Source organism: Megalobrama amblycephala, linkage group LG24 (assembly GCF_018812025.1).
Source record: "Megalobrama amblycephala isolate DHTTF-2021 linkage group LG24, ASM1881202v1, whole genome shotgun sequence".
Classification (NCBI taxonomy): domain Eukaryota; kingdom Metazoa; phylum Chordata; class Actinopteri; order Cypriniformes; family Xenocyprididae; genus Megalobrama; species Megalobrama amblycephala.
In genome coordinates this window covers 18,624,070-18,645,864 of record NC_063067.1, presented here as the reverse complement: position 1 = coordinate 18,645,864, position 21,795 = coordinate 18,624,070, and the positions used below count along the sequence as shown (strand labels likewise).

The window sequence follows — 21,795 nt, the reverse complement described above, 5'->3', positions numbered from 1 at the left end:
ACGCGCGCGAGGAGGCGTGTGCGCTACTGTCCCGGAGCGCGCGCAGGAAGGGAGGGCGATCTTTGTCCGGTCACAAATACTCAATGGTCCGAGCGTTACGCTTAAAAGCGGGAGCAAACACATGTTGTTTCAGAGTCAGAGCTTTCACACAGTAAAGGAATGAAATTATGTTTGAGCGCGACTATGAGGCAGGACAAACAGAGACACGCGCTGTGAACATTATTGCAGAAAACGCTGTTTCGCGCGGAGCTGTCCAAGGTGGGGTAGGATGATGGGATGAAGCACCTGTTGCTATGCCAATATCTACAAACGAGAACGAGGATGCGATCAATCCATCTCTGCTTGGAATACTGAAATTTGGCTATATAAATGGATTGACCCGTGTAAGCTCCTCGAGAGCTAGAAATCTTATGCTAATTATATGGAAAGTGTTTCAGTTTTAAACACTCACCATGTCTGGATGTCGAACGCATTGATGTTAAGGTCTAAATAATCAGTTTAATCTGGAAGCCATTACACTTTGGTCAATCATTCACTAGCCTAATCCACACGAGTGCCCATTTTAATTCAACACCGTGATATGGACATGGAAAAAGTCAGTTGTGTTAACGAAATGCCACGAGGTGCTGGGAGAGACGCTCGCGCTGCAGGGTTCGCGGCTCGCTGATCTCCTGGCACACTTCACGCGCGTCAATGACGTTGGCTCCTTGGTTAAGGCTGGCATGGCTCGGCCTGCTGACTGCGGGTCTTTATTCATGGCTGGCGGTTGACGGATGCGGGCCGGGTCCCGGTCTCGGCAGTCGCCCTAGGCAACGCAAGTTGACTCCAATGTCTTACAAGCAGTACGTGCCCGGTGTCTCTGAGAACAACCTGGGAGCGAGCGGAAGAGCGGAGGGCAGGATAACGAACGGCTCGGAACGCTTCAAAAAGCTCGTGTGCAACTACAACCCTGACATTGTCTTCAAAGACGAGGAACATACCAGAGCCGACCGGTTGATGACCAAGGTAAAGGAAACCCGTGTCTAACGGTTAATAGAATCAACTGCGTCCCATTTTTTTTTTTTTTTTTTTTGGCAGATTGGTCACTTCACAGTGCTCTCTTTTTAACAGGTGTAAACCGTGACTAAACATTTTTAGTCTTTCTTCATGGCTCTTTTTGTTTTATATCTTTGTCTATATATTGAAATAGTATTAGAATGCCTTTAGAAAAAAATAAAGAAATTATGTTTTACCTTTTGTATTTTTAAAGCATTTTCACTCGCCCTTTATTAAAATGAGGTGACGAATATGTCATTATGACATCATAATTGTTTCAGACAAATAAGTTTCTGATCTTTTTTTATCACTTTATCTTACATTCCAGGTAGTCAGTATGGGATCAGCTTTAAATAGTCAATACTTCTTACTGTGGTTTTGTACAGAAAACAGTTTATTAGGCTTTTGAAAACTAGATATTTGTAAATATAAATAAAAGTGTAGTTGGATACCAGCACGTCATCCACAAATTGTCTTTTAGTGTCATAATCTTGAGGACAAGGTTAGTAGGCTAATGCCTAAATGAACTAAAACTGTCAACTTTGTTACTGTCATTTATGAAAGGCATAGCTGTATCCTTACATGTATCGAAATTTAAAAAGTACAATTAGAAAGCACAATGCAATTTATTGACACCTATAGACATTTTCAGTCTCATATTTAAAATCTAATTTAAAATCAAAATGGAGAATTAAGGCACTGATTTCATGGAATGACCCAGATGCATCATGGTGGCCCTTTCAACTCTCTCAGCCAACCGTGACATACTTCATGCACAGTTAAACTGTACTTGAAAATAAAGAGGTTTTGTGATTCCTGTAATTCGGATGTTTCATTTTCATAGTTTTCTGGTTGTAAAATGATGCAAATAACTATCATGATAATACGCAGTGACAGAAGGTGTATTATTCAGAACAGGCCCTGAAAATTGATCACCTTAAATGAAATAAATCTTAACTAGAATTATTTAAATGTTTAAATGTGTGCAGCTGAAACTCTGGGACAAGACTAGTCCAAGAGAGATTTTGACTGTCATGTTCTCATGATGTTGATAGAATGTTTACATTTTGCCATGTTCCCTAGGCAAAAACACGACAATAGGACTGTCTGGGCCGCCACTGCACCTTTTAATCTTTAACCAAGTTCGTCATTAGAGCTATAAAATGATCACTACACCTCTACTTCCTTAGCCTGGGAGTGTGTGTGTGTGTGTGTTCTCTTGTATAAACATGAAGGTAGGTAAGGCAGATAACATTGTGAAGAACACAGAGTACACTAAATATTATTTTTAAACCTATACAAACCAAAATATGAGACATTCAAAACCTGTTGGCAATGTCATTAAAATTTCAATACGTTAATAGAAATTGGCATTGTATTGTTTGGCATGTCCTAATCTGTTATGGTATCATAGGTCGTTTTGAGATATTACTGATAAGTTATCACTGATAATAAGTTTGACTAGATTGGCATCTAGTGTGTACCCTTATGAAACTGCTTTGAGTTGGTGTATGTGTACGTATGCATGTGCCCTCTCGTTGCCCAACTCTGAAAGCTATCCTTTGTGCATCTTTTCAAGCCTCTGCGGGGTCGCCTTTGCAGAATTCTCGCCTGTTGAAGTAATGGCACCATTGGAAAAGCCTCTATTGTAGTTTTCACAATGAATCGCCTCTGTCCAACAGCATTGCGAGAAAAATCTCCCTGGTTTATTTTCTTCCTCTCTTGATTTCTCACTCTTGCTGTCACATTCCCAAGAACATGTCTAAACATTCCATCCATCTGCCCTCTCGCTCAGACTGGTTCTTGCTTTCTTCTCGCTTGTCTTGGCTTTTCGACCCTGTCTTGCTCTCTCACCTTTTCCCATACCCTCTCAATCATGACCCTTTAGTCACAATATATAATTTTCACAGACAAAATAATACCTTTTCACAGATTCCCTATTACATGAGGTGTAGAGACACAACATTTAAAAAAAAATCTGTGGAGGAAGTCTAAATGCTTTATTACAAAGTCTCAAGGTTAACAGTGGGGTCGTTCAAAAGACTGTGCGAAAATGTTCCCATCGTGTGAAGAAAAAAAAAAAAGGAATTGACCTTGACTTCACTCAGTGACCATGCTGAAGTGTCCGAAGAATGCTGGAAATGAGTTAAAGTAGCTTTGTTCTTGTTAGATGTTAGGGGGGTGGAAATGGCCTTTTGCAGAGCTGAGTATGCTGGACAAAAAAATTGCTGATGTCTACCAGCATCAAAGAGCTGTGAAAATAGTTAAATGTCATGGTATTTGCTACATGCTTTCAAAATTAGCACACTTTTGGTTTGAATCATTAGTACGAAAGGAGACATTCTGGAATGGTTAAAGTAATGAATATTATTCCTTATGTCATTTTAGACCTGTATGACTTTATTTTCCACAGGCTCATTGGAAAAACGTACCGGTGTCAACATTTTAGCAAAACGCAAAATACGTACCAATACGTACATATCACTGCAGTTTCTAGCAGAAATGAACGCTAGAGTTAGTAAAACAGTGAGCACTTTTAATTGTTTTCACACACAATTATGATTACAGGAGCAGATTATGGATTTATAAAGACGTGTTTTCACGTGGCTCCTTGCACAATAATGTTATGACCTCAAAATACTTTTTTTTACCATAGTGCATGATTTGTAAACAAACATATTTTGGAGTTTGCATCACTTACCCAGCTCCAAATGTTCAGTTTTATTGACATAAAAAGGTAGCTCAGCTGGTACAGAATTGTACTTGTGATGCGAAGAGCTGGGGTATGAATCCCGTGAAAAACGAGTCAGGGTGAAAGAGCTCAAAGACAAGAATTCAAAAACAAGCTAATGTGCCATAGTTATGATTGCGTTTTTATGTCACCTTTGCTTTTGTTAACATTATTGGGTAGGTTTAGGGTTATTAAACGTGATGGAGCATTAAGCTTTTAGCGCCACTCACCGGACATTTCAATTCAGAACTGCGGTGGTACATACAAACTCCAACGTAATAAAACGTGGCCATATTCACATTCATCTGTTCTGGTGTTGTGCCGAATTTCAACTCCTTGCCAAATTATTAACCCCCTCATTGAAGTCGCTACCTGATTGCCTAATCCTAACCCCTCCCCCACACCTAATCCTAAACCAACCAATACTAAGGGGGTAATAATTTGGTCAGAATTCAGCACAACTCCTGTAAACACTAAACACGCACTTCACTTTGAAACTGTCGCGAAACATGCACGATTTTGCGTTTTGCAAAAATGTTGACACAGGTACACAGCAAAATCCCCAGAGTTAAATCAACTCTGCTCAGAGAACATATGGTCCCTCTCTACATAGTGTTAAAATAACACTGAAGCAGAGTTAAAGTTAAAGAAATAATATGCTGTTTGTGGAGTTGTTTATTCAGATCTTAAGAGATTTAATGTCTTTCATCTTCAGTTGATTTCATCTAAGGCTGTTGCTGGAAGTCCTTTGTAGATATTGTGTTTCTCTTCAGTGATTCTGCTTGTTAACAGCAGGTGTTCATCACTAATGCTCAATCATAACTTAATCACTTAATTATCTCATTAACTTTAACTCTGCTTCAGTGTTACTTTAACACTATATAGAGAGGGACCATATGTTATCTGAGCTGATCTGAGTTGATTTAACTCTGGGGATTTTGCTGTGTACGTTTTTCTAATGAGCCTGGTCTGTTATTTTCTGTGGAACACAAAAGAATATATTTTGATAAATGTTAGCATTTTTGTCCTTTCAGTGAAAGTCAGTGGGGTCCAATGTTTAATGGACAAAGACAGATGAAACATTCTTCAAAATATCTTCTTTTATGTTCCACAGAAGAATGAATGTCATACAGGTTTAGAATGACATGAGGGTGAGTAAATGGTGAAAAACCCACTTTAGCCATTCTATTTGTTTCACCTGAATGATGGTTTCATTTACTTTTTCCACTTCACAGCGCTGTAAGGACTGCCTCAATAAACTGGCAATAGCAGTAATGAATCAGTGGCCTGGGGTCCGACTGCGAGTGACAGAGGCCTGGGATGAGGACGGCCATCACCCTCCTGGTTCTTTACATTATGAGGGCCGTGCTGTTGACATCACCACCTCAGACCGGAACACAAAAAAATATGGACTACTTGCACAGTTGGCAGTTGAGGCTGGATTTGACTGGGTGCACTATGAATCCAAGTACCACGTGCATTGCTCTGTCAAAGCCGGTAACTCGTAAATCTTTCCTTTACAATGTTATTCCTCATTCAGATTCATGTAACTCTTAAAGGGAAATTCACCCCAAACTTGAAATGCTGTCCTTATTTACTCACCCTTGAAACTGTATGAGGAAAAAAAGAATATATATTTTAAAAAATGTCCATAGAATGAAAGTTATTGGGGTCCTGTGTTGTTTTGGACCCCATTGACTTACAGTGTATGGACAAATGAGGGTGGGTTAATGATAATAGCATTTTCATTTTTGGGTGAACTATCCCTTTAACTTTGTCTATATTACCTCTGTATCTTCCTAGATCACTCTGTAGCTGTGGAGAAAGGTGGCTGCTTTTCAGGATCGGGACTTGTGACAATGGCCAATGGTGTGCAAAAGCCTATTTCGAGTTTGCGGCCTGGCGAGAAGGTGCTTTCCTTGTCTGGGTCAGGTGAAATTGTTCTCAGTCACGTACTTCTCTTTCTACATCTGGATAGAGAGAGCAGAGCCACCTTCTTTATTCTTGGCACCGAAAATGGGAAACAAATGGCACTAACACCCAACCACCTCATCTTTGCGGCTCCCAATCTCGAACTGCTCCACCATGAGTATGAAGCTATTTTTGCCAAAGAAGTTAGGATTGGGGACTATATACTTACTACTGAGGACAATAGAGGAATTCAGCCATCTAAAGTGGTCTCAATTTCACTGGAGGAGAGAATGGGGGTTTATGCTCCTTTGACAGAACATGGGAACTTATTTGTGGATGGCGTGCTGGTATCCAACTACGCTTCTGTTGAGGATCACAGACTCGCACACTGGGCGTTTTGGCCTGTCCGTGTCCTGTTTGGATTTTTCCAGTCAGAAATGGAAGAAAACTCACAAAGAGTGATGGTTAAAAGTAGTGACATGGTCCCTAATATCTGTTCCACAAATCAGACGTTCCTTACAAATGTAATGCACAATAGTTCTTCCAGCACATGCAGCAAATTCCAAGACGCCACTGTGGAAATGGAAAATGAACACAGTTTTTTGCAACAAAAGGAGATTTACTGGTATGCAAGGCTTTTGCACACATTAGGGCGGATATTTCTTGACCCTCAGAAGTTTTACTGATAGTCAAGACACCGAATATGCAAATTTAATATTGATTTTTGAGAAACAATTGACCAAAAAGGAAATGCATTAGGCGCTATAACTGGTATAATTACTCACCACATAACATCCAGTTACAATTACTTTATTAATTGAGAATTTGTAAATGCATTGCCGTTATACATATACCGTATTTGAAATATTCAGTGTAACTTAAAAATCATATTTTTCAAATAATACTTGTCATATTGAATAATCACCATATGGACAATTATGGGATTTGAAATGTAAACTTGTATTTTTATGTTTGTTTTACAAGAAAATATTTCAAAGAGTAATAAATATTTATTTTTATACATTTGAATTCATAATATATATTTCATTTAGTTCAGATTATGGCTTGAGGCCCTTTGTTATACCAAACAAACACTGATACAGTTGTTGTAATCTTATTTTTACGTATTGTAGTTTATTGTGTTGCAAAATAAACCTTAGACATTATCCACACAAAACACACTAGAGAGTTTTATTGTAATGAGTACACAATATCATCTCAGTTCCTAATTTGTTGAAACACATCAGTTTGAAAAATCAGCATATTACATTACATCCTATAGTTAGTCATTTAGAAGTTCTAAACAGAAATGAGCTGCCAACCAAATATTGTCTTAACATTGTTTAACCATGTCTGACTAAAGGGATAGTTCACCCAAAAATGAAAATTCTGTCATCATTTACTCCCCCTCAAGTAGTTCCAAACCTTTATGAATTTCTTTGTTCTGCTGAACACAAAGAAAGATATTTGGAAGAATGTCAGTAACCAGACAGATCTCTCCCCCCATTGACTACCATAGTAGGGAAAATAAATACTATGGTAGTCAATGGGGGGTAAAGATCTGTCTGATTACTGACAGAATTTTCATTTTTCTTAATTTTTTTTTTTTTTTTTTGTGAACTATCCCTTAACTGTGATCAATTTCCAGTGTCCAAAATCAACAGCCTTGAGCTAAACCGGAATTAACAGGTTGGCTTTTACTAAGGGCATCACACCCCCTTGTGGACACCAAAGAATACACCACTGTCTCTTCTGATGTGCTTAGTATGATTTACAAAATTATGTTCTGAAAAAACAACTTCCTGAAATTAATAAAATTAATAAAGTAATAAATTATTGTTTGTGATATTTTAAGTTGTTCTCTATTATTTTTTGTGTTTAAAATAATGTGTATCAGCATCAATGCCAAATATGATCGGGCAAAGCTTCTTTTGTTTAATTTTAATAAATGCAATACAAATAATAACAAAAATCACATTGGGTGTGCAAAGTGCATATAGTCAATTATTTAAAAAAAAAAATGTAAACAAAATTTACAATTGTAAAGTGCACTTGTAATGTTAAAATTATGCTTTTGAGACTGTGTTGGTTGTTGGAAGTGTATGCTTTTTCCTCTATTTATTTTCAGCAGCTGTGAAGGTATAGAAGAGGATTATGTTGGTCATGGAGGGGGCAGATGGACACACCCCCACTGGAGAGGAGATGTTCTAAACTCCATCTGGATCAGGCCAATAGCATAGACTGTAATGTAGGCCCACCCAACCATTACCTTTGGTTAACCAATCAGATTTAGTCAGGCTTCCTCCAAACCTTTCCTGTTCAAATTAATCCCAGTGAAAGCTGGGAAGAATTTATTAATCTTGTCAATGGGGTAGCATGATCAGAAAGTACAGACAAAAAAATAAATAAACATTACCGTGCCAAGTTATGTTCTGTAGACATCAATATCAGTTTGTGTTTTAAAAGATACTGTGCACACAATAGGCCTGAATTTCAGACTTAAACATGTCCTAATACAGCGTGATTGAGTCATATATTAGAAAGAACACGACTGCATTGTTGTAGGCCTAGATGTTGATAGTGCTTCATTTCATAAATGGATATAGTTTCATCATATTCTTCTCCAGTATATGCAAATTAAACATTCTATTTGGGTGTGTTGCATGCTGTATTTACTGCCAAATGTGCCACATTCATGTCTTGTCAGCTCATAGGACAACACTTGACTAGATAAATAACAGGTTAGTTTATTCAACAATGCTCTATAGACTGAAATAAGATGATAATATTTAAGAAATAGCCATGCTTTATACAGGCATACATAATGCTGGCCTTTTATTTCAAAATGGGCAGCTTATGCATTTGCACTCTGGAATCAATAAAGTTTGTCTCTTTTTAAATCTATACTTATCTAGTCTAACAATAGACATAGTTAACCTTTGATCGGGCAATATTTTGTGGTCTCATTTACTCATGTTAAATGTTTTGTTTAGAAATGATTTTCATTGGGCTAATGATTTTGAAAGCAAAGATGAAGTGACATCTATTATGACTGAGAGCGCTGCCTGTGAGCCAGACAGTAAATGGGCCACTTAAAATGGCTACCTTTTTAAGGCAATGAATAAACTGAATAAATTATTTGATTATTTAATTGTTTACTTGTAGGCTATAGATAGACAGACAGACGGATGGATGGAAGGAAGGACGGACAGACAGACAGACAGAGACATAATAATAATAAAAACAAAACAAAAGTTAGTTTTTTTTAAAACTATAAAAGTATAGTTAGTTATAGTCTATTACAATATCGGATCTCTTCAGCACTACAAGGGACAGGTAAAACGAGAGGAACACTACCTTAACCATGACCCAGGGCAGTGTACCCCTAATTTGTTTGCCCTCTCAAAAGTAGGGGTCGCCGTTGAACTCAGCATCGGTGTCGAAAACATGTTTTAATCTGCAGCCTGCACTCGCACAGACAGAAAGCTGTTGCCATATCCTTCAAACTGTTACATGAAGCAAGTTTATCAAACAAGCTTGCTAGATTTCTCCAGATTGAAGATCTGGGTGTGGGTTAGCCAAAGCTACTCAGTCTGGATGAAAGCAGCAAACATGAGAGTCCAGCATGAACTCATTTGATTCATTGGTATTCGCCAGCCAAAATCTTAATATCAGGTAGTTTTGCAAACGTTTGCTCGTCCGACAGCACTTCCCCCATCAACAACAAACTAGTAAACCCTGCCTAGCCAAAGCTAGCTTAATGAAATGAAACGGACCCCAGCGATTATTATCCGGAGGATTGTTCCGATCATGTACGAGGACGCTAGCAACGCATTGTAGGTGAGTGTTTAAAGTAGTATTTCATTTTTTAAAATATATATATACTTGCTGATTAATCACCCTAGCAATATTCGGGCCCCCCTTCTACGTCCATTTAGCGAAGTGAGTGCGAATCTGTCGGCCAAAATTAATGTGCTGCTAGCTTCATACGTACCATTGCGTTTCCTAAACTCAAGGTTAAAAACACCAGCGTTAGAAGTGCGATGTTATTGTGCAGGCCGTTTAGGATCTTTTACGATAGCTTGTGCTTTTAGTTTAGCGTGGTGCATGAGTGTTTATGTCCTTGGTAAATGGGTAAGCCATATTTTTAGCCAGCACCAGTCCATGAACGATCCGTCATTAAGACCTTATGAACACCGAAACCACTAAAGCTTAAGAGTTAATGTGTTGTTTACTGTCAAGAATACATTATGGTGTAATTCCGAACGCTTTATTTGCTAACTAAGTCATTAAAACTGCTCGATATGTTGTTGTTGTTGTTGGAAAGAGCAACAGCATTTGAGTATGAAAGTATTTGGCTAGCGAGCTGAGTTAGCAGATGTGAAACTGGGTGATTTGTTTTATTTATTTATTTTTATTTCTTGCTTTCTTTTTGCAAAAGTGGGGACGATAATAAAACATAATCAAAAATATATTTCGTTTAATAGCAGTAGTTGCAGTTTTATATACCACACATAGGGACGCTACTTATTGCAGCCTGTTAGCATTCGCTGCTTTACAGGCAATACGTGTGGTTACTTTTTAATATTTGCCTCGGTATAAAACAACTAAAAATGCTATAACAGAGGCACAGAGTTTAAAATGGATTTTGTTAGAGAACTGTGTTGTCTGTAGCATGTGTGAATGTGGTTGTTAGTTAGTGTGTTTGGACTTAAACTGTTTGGGAAACATGTCAACAAATTAGTGTGTGAGGATTTAGCCTGACAGTTTATTCCAAGTTAAAGGGTCAGGGATTGTCAAAGTGGCGTGGTAAATATTTTAGACATCGGGTGTTTTCAATTAATTCTATTCAGCCAAACGATAATAAATAATAATAATAAAACACTGGGGCGATTGGCACTAATAAACGTCCGATATATTGTAATTAGCTACGCAGTTGAAAGTTAAAATGGGGAAGCAGTGCGTACAGGATTAGTTATCTGTACACAGTTCCTTATGCGAACACCTTAACTAAACAGATTGGTCAGATTGAGGAAAGAAATTAGGTCTAAAAAGGTTTAAATATGTTATGTTATTATTATTTTATAGAAAAACATGGTCGTAAGAGCAAGCATAGATTGAGTTTCCTGAATAACCCGCTAGCATTTCTGGATAAACCAGAATATCAACACAACGCGAAATTTACGCTTTTCCCCCATAAACAATCAATTTTTTTCTTTTTACCTCTCTATAAGTTAATTTAAGGATTAATGTGATATGTAATTCCAATTAATTTCCTTTATTATATGCAAACATTCACATTCATAATAGGTCATGCTTATCCTAAAAAGTGTCTTGTCCGAAAATTTTTGTGTTACTAGTTTAGGCTTTAGATTAGGATGTCCACCAATCAATCACTTTTAAAACAGTCTATATAGTAATTTTGTTATCTTCATCTGTATACATATGCATGCAGCCTGTCCACCTACAATGAAATCCCTTTAATTCCCTTCATTAAAAGCCACTAAACATGTCTCTACAATAAAAAATAAAATGAAACATGAAATAAAAAAAAACTTCAATTCTTTTTTTTCCCTAAATAAAATGTAGATACAATCTGCTGATTTTTTTTTTTTTTTATATCTGTTTTTTAACATGGAGGAAACAGGCATATAAATCAGGAGATGTGCGTGCGGGAGTCCTGACAAGGACAGGACATTGTATTTCAGACTGTTTCGTTATTTTCCTCTTTTTTTTCTTCTTTTATACATGAAGTCTTGAGCACATTATGCAACCTTGAAACTGAATTGCATTTCCTTTTGAACTAGCAACATGAAGTGACATAGGCTACTGTTGAATTCATTTACTAGATGGATGGATAGATACATAGATACATAGATGCATAGATTGATAGATACATAGATAGATTGATAGATAGATACATAGATTGATAGACAGATAGATGGATAGATAGACAGACAGACAGACACACAGACAGATAGATAGATAGATAGATAGACAGATAGACAGACAGAGATATATAGATAGATAGACAGACAGACAGATAGATAAATATATATAAATATATATACAGATAGATAGATATACAGAGATAGATAGATAGATAAATAGACAGATATATACACAGATAGATAGATAGATAGATAGATAGATAGATAGATAGACAGAGACAGAGATATACAGATAGACAGAGATATATAGATAGATAGATACAGACAGATACATAGATACATAGACGGATAGATAGATACATAGACAGACAGACAGATAGATAGATAGATAGATAGATATACGGATAGATAGATAGATAGATACATAGACAGATAGATACACAGACAGATAGATAGATAGATAGATAGATAGATAGATAGATAGATAGATAGATAGATAGATAGATAGTATACATATGCACAGTACAAAGTAACAGAAAATACAAGAACATGGGTGTAAGAAGAGAAAGTTACTCCGTGATGGGGGGTTTAACATCACATAAATGTTATTTCAAATACCCTGCAAATTGAGTTACACAGAAGTTATCATATGCCTTATGGTGTCATTTTGCCAGTATGACCATATTTAAGTTTATAAACGTGCACTCTGTAACAGGCGGACCAAAATAACGTTGCCCGTGTTTTAGCCCGACCTCGTTATGTGTGTCACAGGAAGCGCGCTACACGGAAGTTGTATTTTCTTTGTGTTTCTCCCTTTAGCGTCGTTTTACATAAAGAAAGTAACACGTTATCTTAGTTATGCACGAATTTATAGAGTTTTATTGACCGCGGGTCATCACTAAGCAACGGAGCTGTGTATACGTGTCTGTATATACCTGGTTTGATAATGGGCGAACGGATTATTTTGCAGAGAGTTTGTTAACCCCGGCCAGAATGCTAGCGTGTTAGCCGCTTCAAGGCACTACTGTAAGCTGAGCAGAACGACGCAGCTGCAGGATCAGACAAATTTAACGATCACACTAACCGTTGTTTATCTACCAGCGTTAACCAAAACGAAGAAAATGCACCGAACACGCGAATCCACCTCATGGTTTGTATTTAAGCAGCTGTTTTGTGTTTTTCTATATACACTAATGTTTGCGTAGTTAGGTGTGGAGTAATTTGAACTTTGCTGGATTATATGCACATTAAGTACGCGTTTGCGGAATGACTAGACATTCCCAAATGCAGTTGATCGGATGGTGTGCATTATCTGTAGAGAGGTCACCAGCTGTTAACCAGTCTAACTTTTACGTTATTGCCTTTGAGAAGCTTAAATAAAAATGACACAGTGGTTTTGTGGTTGTGGATCATTACAAAACTTGGATTTGTACATGCATGCTGCTCTACATTGGTGGCACAAGCATTTTGTTTTTAAATTATCTGTCCTCTGTTTCAGATCTCTGCAATAGAGATCTTCTTCAGGAGTAGGAATGGACGAGCAGAAATCAAACTGCGAAGAAAATGATTCAGAAACTGCAGGTTAGTAATCACCAGGAAAACATGCATCAGAAAAAAATATTTCTTTAGCCATAAGTGTCTTTTTACTGCACATAAAACCTTTCATAAGTGTTTGTTTACTACCTACACTATTTTTTTTTATTCATGCTGAGTTAAGTGAATGCATCAGTGTTGATAGCTTTCAAACAAAGCATATAAAAATGAATCTTAAATCTGGCACCAAAATGATATATTTAAATGGTAATCTTCTCTAGCATGTGACCTTTGCTTGAATTCCCTGTGAGGGAACAGTGCTACCTAACTGGGATTTTTTTAAAGGGCACATTTATATTTGCTCCTTCTTAACTTACGGTTACCATGTTTCTCTCAGCTGATGATGGGACCGTTGCAAAGGAGAGCGTCCAAGTTGAGGGGGAACTGAGTGCCCCTGTTGTGGCAGAGGACGTCTCAGGCACTAGTGTGGACACTTCCAGCTCATCATTGTAAGGCCTTTTATAACTATTGCTGTTTGCACTGCTTTGCATAAAATGTAGGTCGGGCTTGAATAGCTCAGTTTATAGGAAAAGGCTATCTTCGTTAAACAGACGCTACGTAGACAAAATAGTCACTCGTTTAGAGCCATAGATCTATCAGCCAAGGTCAAATGACACTCAGAATTTGAATATTAATGTATCCCATTTGATTGCACTGAGCTGTTTTGTTGAATTGAAGTTGTTGATCATCTTTTTTTGTGTTGGTGTTTTTTTTTTTTTTTTTTTTTTTAGGGAGACTGTCAGGGCCTGTGCGCTGTGTAACTGTGTGGAGCGTAGTCTGCATGGTCAACGGGAGCTCCGGTGTTTTGGACCCTCTTCCGATCGGCCCAGCTTGGAGCCCTCTGTCTCCTCTCTGCCAGCAGCTGGAAACGATGACCTGTCTTCCATTGGATTCTCTGAATCCACCTGTCTGGCATCTTTCTTTGATGACAAAGGTATACTAAGGAGATCAAATGGTTTGAATCATAGTGATGTCACTGTCATGTTCGGATGCTGGAGTGAGAGACTTTGAGACACAGTAGTTTCTTTCCAATTTGTCACATTTCTCCATGTTTGAGTGAAATATCATAGTTTCTAATTACACTAACTATTTTGAACAATACAGAACTCAACAATTTTGTTCAGATTATACGTCCCTTGCTGATATTTTTACATTTTCCCAACTTTTTTTTATTAACATTCACATGCCCACTGTCATTCATAAGTTTGGGGTCAGTACAGTTTTTCTCTTATGCTCACAAAGGCTACATTTATTTGATCAAAAATACAGTAAAACAGTAATATTGTGAAGTATTGTTAAAATAACTGTATATTTCAATATCTATATTTTGGCTCTTTTTTTCTTGATGTTTTATTCCTATGATAGCAATACTGAATTTACACATTTTTTATTTGGTGCTCAAGAAACATATCTTATTATTATCAATATTGAAGACAGTTGTGCTGTTAAATATTTTTTTTTTAGTGGAAACAGTGATTTCAACACCCCCTAACAGCATTTATTTGAAAAGAAAACATTATAAATGTCTGCACAATTAATTGAATTTCTAATTGTTATTACAATTACGGATGCCACAATTACATAATCATTCAAAGGTGCAATTACAAAAAAAGTCCACTTACATTATTCTGTGTGCTTAAAATTTATTTATTTTTTATTTTTTTTACAGGTTATCTTAAGGTTTTTTCCCCATTGTTTTATTTTTAGTTTTAGTATAACATTATAATATCATGCATATTTTTTTACTTTTTTATTTATAGAAGAAACCAATCCCATGTATTGTTGACATTTGAGGCTTAATGCTATAGAAAAGCAATACGTTTTTCAGGAAGAGGGTTTTTTTTTTTTTTTTTTGGTTATATATTTTCTTATAAAATATATATTTTCATAAAAAATATGTAATGTAGTTGCTTCAAACAATGGTATAAAGCTATTCAAAACATCATCCAATGTAAATTGTGATAATTGTAATCTAGTTACAATTTCAAGGGAATAATCAACAATTATGATTTTTGTCATAATCGTGCTTAATGTCACTTGATCTATTTGCATCCTTGCTGAATAAAATGATTAATTTCTAAAAAATAACAATAAAAAGCACACTGACCCCAAACCTTTAAACGGTAGTGAATTTGTGTGTTTATGTAAAAGGTGGTTGAGAATTGTATTTCATTGAAATTAAATTCTTTACAAAAACAACAAACAATTTTTTCAGTTTCATGTTAGTTTCAAATTATTTATAAAAGCAGTTTTACTGTCATACAGTGATTTATTTACAGTTTTTGACCCATTCTAACCAATTCTTCTAACTGTATTACAAATTATTGTAATAATCACAAATAAAATGTTACAAAAAATTATAATTGTATAAATTATTTAAATATAAATTATTATATAATCAAGATCAAAATTGGGATTTAAAAAAATGTTTTTCTTGTCCATACATTTTTTTTGTTGTTGTTGTTATAATTGCAAATTTCTTATGAAAAACTTTCTTATGAAACAGGGAGCTGCTGGGTTCACCACTGGTGTGCTGTGTGGTCAGAGGGAGTGGAACAGACTGAGGGTGAGGTGCTGATAAACGTGGATAAGGCAGTCATCTCAGGGATACAGCGGGTAGGCAGAGAGCTTCATTTATCAAAGCTTTAAAACCTCATAAATATCGCTTCATGGCGGGCAAATTAACTTTTCTATCTTTTACTTTGCTTTTCTATTTCTACTTTAGCCATGTGATTATTGTAAACGGATGGGCGCTACCATCCGGTGCCGGGCCGAAGGCTGCTCACGGTTCTACCACTTCCCCTGCTCAGCTGCGAGTGGATCATTCCAGTCCATAAAGCAGCTGGCGCTCCTCTGTCCAGAGCACATAGACAAGGCAGAGGAGATTGGTATGGAATTGCAGCGGAAGAGATGCTTTATTATCAGTAAATAACGTTCACGGTTGTTAACATGGCACTTTGTTTTGCAGCCGGAGAGGAGGCGCGGTGTGCAGTCTGCGACTCTGTTGGGGACCTGTCGGGTTTGCTATACTGTACGGGCTGTGGGCAGCACTATCATGACGCCTGTCTAGAAATCAGTGCTACGCCACTTCAGCGGTCAGGCTGGCAGTGTCCCGAGTGCAAGGTTTGCCAGACCTGCAGGTATGTTTGAATGCTTCTTGCATCTTTACGTCAAGTTGATGTAATGCAACTATTGGTGTTCACACAAACTTTGTGGTAAGTGTTTTTTTTTTTTCCTTTTTTTAATGACGTACAGACAACCAGGAGAGGATTCGAAGATGCTGGTTTGCGATGCTTGTGACAAGGGCTACCACACCTTCTGTCTACTGCCAGCCATGGACTCTGTGCCCCCTGATTCATGGAAGTGCAAAGTAAGCTTATACTCATGACTCACTTTTACATGCCCTTAATCTATCACCATTTAAGGCAGAAATTAGACCTGTGCAGTTTATTTACATAGTTGCTCTGCTCTTTACTCATACCCAAAGCTGGTGGGAGAAACCACTTGAATTTTTCAGCCAAGGTTCCCCTAAAAATGAAAATTGGCATCATTTTTAATCTCACCACCATGTCTCTGGAACACAGAAGATGTTTATCCAGTTCAAATAAAATGTCATCTTTTTAGAGGTTGTTCACACAGAACACCTTTTTGCATTCCACTGTTTCCATCGTTTTTCTATGTAAACATGCTCTAGATGGACACCTTTGACTGTTGTGGTCACGTCTCGCATCCTTTGCAATGTCTTGTTCTAAAATCGTGGTGGTCAAGTTCAACGTCTCTAGTGTGTTTTTATGGCATGCAAATCTTTTTTTGTTTCACTGCCCTGCGTCTCGCATTTTTAACCACAAAAGCGCATTCTTTGTGAATTGCCTCTAAGGAGGTTCAATATGTGTGCCATTCCATTTATGGTGTCCCTTTGAGTGATTGTGGCATGTGATGGCGGTATCAGTTTGAACAGATGTTTGGCAAATAGGAAAATGTGATTTTTGTGAGTGAAATATCACTCTATTGGTTTGGCTGACCTCATTTGCATGTCTGTTTCAGCGGTGCCGTGTGTGTATTGACTGTGGCATGCGAGGGCTGAAGCTTCCTGGCTCTGAACAGTGGTTTGAGAGCTACACGGTATGCGATGGCTGCCAGCGCAGGCGCACCTCTGTATGCGGCGTGTGCAGTAAAGCCGTGGAGCCCTCGGCCTCCCTCCAACATTGCTGTGCCATCTGCCACAGGTTAGTTTGTCTGCCTCCTGCCGTAAAGAACAGGCAGGTGAGCTGCTTCCTTGTCTAGGTGCTGTACAAAGAAGCAGTTTACTAAAATGGAGGTGACCTTTAAAAATTCACTAGTGTTAAGCAGTATTTGCCATGAAGTGACAAATAAACTGACTTTCATTTGTCTCTTTGCATATTTTTAACTTGTTTGATGTTTTCCGCAGATGGGTACACAGTGATTGTGCCTCTCTGTCAGGGCCTCCTGAGGAGAAATGCATCTGTGTGCTCTGCAAAGAAATCCCAGATGAGGTTCCAATCGAGTCTGAGGTGTCATCCACACATGTAGATGAAAAAGCTGATTTGGAGGTGCCAATGGAATTGGGTATGTTCTTTAATACTGATTTTAACTGTTTTAAAGGGCTCTTTAAAACAGGTCTCATGTGATAAGGACTAAATGGGATCCAAAATGTTCTTATGACTGTATTTTTTTTTTTAAAAACTACATTCAGAGGTTGTCAGAATTGCATGTGACATTGCATTTGTAGTGTAAACACTGATTAATTTTGCCTGTATTCTTGTAAATCATCCATTTGCTGGTTATCCAATCAATTTAATACATCCTTGCTGCTTAAAAGTATTAATTTCTTTAAAAAAAACAAAAACGGTAGTGTATCTGATGAGTGTAAAATTGAAAATTCTGGATTTTAAAATGCTTCTTTTAATTCAGTTCTGAATGCTGCTTTGCAGTCAGTGCGTTTTCTGAATAGCAATGTGTTTGTGGTATCATGGATTAGTTGGTGATACCCAGCCCTAGTTTCAGTTCTACTCTGTGAACGGAGTATTATTGACTGATATTAGATGTGGATATTGAGCTGATGTTTCATTTTAGGGACAGAGCTTGAGGTGGTTGGAATGGCAGAAGTGAAAGAAAGCATTATAGAGGACGAACAACGGCCAGAAGGTGCTGAGGGCTCCACAGAGACTAATGTGCACAGTGAGGTCTCTACAGAGCAGAAGGCTCCTTTAGCTATGCCTTCAAGTAAGTTTCGAAACCATAGTTCAGATTTTTACTTGCAAACACTTACACTGGCCCTGCCACAAAAATATGCTTTTTTTAGTGATGGGTCGTTTTATTTTAATTTTAATGGTAGCATAGTTAAATGTGTAATAAAAATATAATTTAATATGTAATTTATAAATCTTCTTAAATGTTTTTTTACAAATAGCATTTTCAATTAGGTTTTCTTTGCAAAAAAAGCTGCAAATATTAGGTTTTCAATTTGCAATAATGCAATATGGAACTACAGTGTAACACTTTTTTTTAATTCTTCCAAAACTATCACAAAACATTCCCACGAATCTTCTTTCATGTTATCCATGCTACAGACTATTATTCTTTTGAGATTTTTGGATGTTTGAAGTGCTTATGGTTGTTGTCTTCTATAGATATGGATGAAAAACAAAAAGAGGAGAGGACCAGTGAAACAGTGGTTACAGAGGCCGTTGAAGAAAAATCAGAGGACACTCAGGACCCTCCTATGAAGGATAGCCCAGACAGCCCTGTCCCTGACACTATAGAGGAAGCCCAACCTGACGTACCCGAGACTCCTGTAGAAAGGCAGGAGTCGCAAGGGCAAGACAAGCCTCCTCAAACAGAGACAGAGTTGGACAGTACAGTGGAGGCCACTGAAACAAAGCCTCCAACAAGCCTGTGTTCTCAATCTTCTCAAATCACACTCCCTGTTTTGGAAGAAGCAGAGCCAGTTGCGATGGACTTGGAGGACGAGAGTTCTGAGACGCGGCAAGAGGCAATAGACAGGACGACTCCACCTGCTTCTCAGATGGAATTGCCCCCTGCATCTGACACTGATGACAGAATGGGCCAGTCTGAGGATGAGGAAGAGGAGGATGAGCAGGGGGTGGAGGAATCCTTAGAGGAGTCGCTCCTCAAAGATGACAGTCAGGGAGAAGACGATCAGTCCAGGAAGGAGATGCAAGAGGATATGAAGCCCGAGCTGGTCCTCGATGAGACATCAAACATTAGCCACGGTGACGAGAGCAGCAGTGGTTTCCTTGGCTCGCCGGCTGAGGCAGACTCTCAGATGCTGTCCATGGAACTCAGCCTGGTGCCAGCTGGCAGGACCCGTTCTGATTCGCTGCTCACCGAAACTGAGGACTCGTTGCCTTTTGATCCACTGAAGCCCGATGGGGAGAAAGTGAAGCGTAGGGGTTCTCCAGGACGCTCACGGGTAAAGCAGGTGGATGTCAGTCTCTAAACTTTTTCTGAATTAATTTTGGTTCTCCACTAGTCCAAGAGTAGTTATGTTTGATGCTCATAAATTTATCTTCTGGTCCTTCAGGGCCGAGGCAGTGGTTTCCCAGGGAAACGGCGGCCACGAGGTGGTGGTGGCGGCAGTGGTGGTGGTGGAAGAGGTCGTGGACGGTCACGTCTCAAAGCAATGGCCTCTTGCATAGACGCCTTTATAGTAAGCTCTTCACTTCATCTGCAAGATCTTCCTTTAATAGTGTTTTAAGGCATATTTCATTTTAATGTAAACTTATATGTTTACACCCCATGTTACTAACTAAAAATCATTTTCATTAATGGAAATAATAAAATACAAAATAAAATATAAATATTATATATAACTAACTGAAATGAGTTTAAGTAATAAAATGCTAAAGTAATAAAGTTCCTAAAAGCTTAAATAAAGTTATTATTTCAGTTAATACAATTAAAAATTAAAAACAAATGACAAAAGCTCATAACAAAAGTATTAACTTAAGCTAAAATTAAAAAATAAAACTAAAAGCTAATTCAAAATTTTATAAATACTGTAATAGTTTATTTAAATAGTACAGAAATAACACCGATTACTTAATCTTTATTCATTTTTTAATGTGGCATTTAAATTTTGATTTAGCCATTAAATTATATTTTGTAACTGTTTAAAGGGTTAGTTCACCCAAAAATGAAAATTCTGTCATTAATTACTTGCTCACATGTTGTTCCACACCTGTAAGACCTTCGTTCATCTTCGGAACACAAATTAAGATATTTTTGATGAAATCCGATGGCTCACTGAGGCCTCCATTGCCAGCAAGTTAATTTACACTTTCAATGCCCATAAAGCTACTAAAAACATATTTAAAACAGTTCATGTGACCACAGTGGTTCAACCTTAATATTATGAAGCGACGAGAATACTTTTTGTGTAAAAAAAATAACAAAATAGTGCCTTTATTCCACAATATCTAGTGATGGGCGATTTCAAAACACTGCTTCATGAAGCTTCGAAGCTTTACAAATCATTTGTTTCGAATCAGTGGTTCAGAGCGCCAAAATCCCATGATTTCAGCAAACGAGGCTTCGTTACGTCATAAGTGTTTTGAAACTTCAATAGTTCACGTGACTCTGGCAGTTTGATACACGCTCTGAACCACTGATTTGAAACAAACGATTCGTAAAGCTTCATGAAGCAGTGTTTTGAAATCGCCCATCACTAGATATTGTTGAATAAAGTCACTATTTTGTTATTTTTGGTGCACAAAAAGTATTCTAGTCACTTCATAATATTAAGGTTGAACCACTGTACTCACATTAACTGTTTTAAATATGTCTTTAGTAGCTTTATGGGCATTGAAAAAGAGAGTGTTATTGCTGGTGATGCAGGCCTCACTGAGCCATCGGATTTTATCAAAAATATCTTAATTTGTGTTCCGAAGATGAACGAAGGTCTTATGGGTGTGCAACGACATGAGGATGAGTAATTAATGACATAAATTTCATTTTTGGATGAACTAACCCTTTATGAATTCTCTACAGAATTCTCATAATTAGGAGATGCTGACTTGTAAAAAGTGTTTGTGTCCTTAATGAAAATACAACTTTTAAACTCTGGAATCTGTAAAATCTTGTAACTGTGACATCTATCCCAACATAGTGCACTGTAAATCCTTGAAACAGCCACTACCTCTTTTGCTAGACAAGGAATAAAAAAAAAAAGTTTAAATTAAATGCATCTATAATATTTACAGCTAAGCATGACTGCAGACACTGGACTTAGCAAAGAAGATGATGAGGAGGAAGATGACACCATGCAAAATACTGTGGTACTTTTCTCCAACACTGATAAGTTTGTCCTGCAGCAGGTACGAATCGAACTTTCATTATTATTTCAACTTCCTATAAAATTCAGTGTCACAAGTGACAATAATTTGATTTGTCTCTTTTTTTGTGTGTGTGTTACAGGACATGTGTGTAGTGTGTGGTAGTTTTGGACAAGGTGTGGAGGGCCAGCTTTTAGCCTGTGCTCAGTGTGCACAATGTTATCATCCATACTGTGTGAACAGCAAGGTAAGCTTTTTAAACTCTATTCTGTATGGTGACCCTCATTATACACAGATCCTCATTATTTCTTTATTTGGA

At 37.5% G+C, this 21,795-nt stretch overlaps 2 protein-coding genes across 10 annotated transcripts in view; both read left to right on the top strand.

Moving 5' to 3' along the window:
- Positions 1–7,160, top strand: dhh (desert hedgehog signaling molecule). Its single transcript, XM_048178929.1, has 3 exons — positions 1–1,005; positions 5,002–5,263; positions 5,570–7,160. Exons 1-3 carry the CDS (start codon positions 694–696, stop codon positions 6,361–6,363), a joined length of 1,368 nt encoding a protein of 455 aa, XP_048034886.1. The 5' UTR covers positions 1–693; the 3' UTR covers positions 6,364–7,160.
- A 1,993-nt stretch (positions 7,161–9,153) lies between these two features.
- The window catches only part of kmt2d (lysine (K)-specific methyltransferase 2D), a 36,370-nt gene continuing 23,728 nt past the window's right edge, over positions 9,154–21,795 (top strand). For 4 of the 9 annotated variants that reach the window (XM_048177747.1, XM_048177751.1, XM_048177748.1 and 1 more), the window contains exons 1-15: positions 9,154–9,517; positions 13,067–13,149; positions 13,499–13,610; positions 13,893–14,095; positions 15,668–15,777; positions 15,887–16,049; positions 16,130–16,301; positions 16,417–16,531; positions 17,206–17,387; positions 17,591–17,748; positions 18,256–18,405; positions 18,813–19,630; positions 19,727–19,852; positions 21,405–21,518; positions 21,619–21,723. In XM_048177747.1, the coding sequence (XP_048033704.1) occupies positions 13,101–13,149; positions 13,499–13,610; positions 13,893–14,095; positions 15,668–15,777; positions 15,887–16,049; positions 16,130–16,301; positions 16,417–16,531; positions 17,206–17,387; positions 17,591–17,748; positions 18,256–18,405; positions 18,813–19,630; positions 19,727–19,852; positions 21,405–21,518; positions 21,619–21,723 (2,577 nt within the window). In that variant the 5' untranslated portion in view covers positions 9,154–9,517; positions 13,067–13,100. Of the gene's footprint in view, positions 9,518–12,190; positions 12,719–13,066; positions 13,150–13,498; positions 13,611–13,892; positions 14,096–15,667; positions 15,778–15,886; positions 16,050–16,129; positions 16,302–16,416; positions 16,532–17,205; positions 17,388–17,590; positions 17,749–18,255; positions 18,406–18,812; positions 19,631–19,726; positions 19,853–21,404; positions 21,519–21,618; positions 21,724–21,795 lie in introns of those variants that run through there. The other 5 variants (XM_048177746.1, XM_048177750.1, XM_048177749.1 and 2 more) reach the window with 5 other exon arrangements.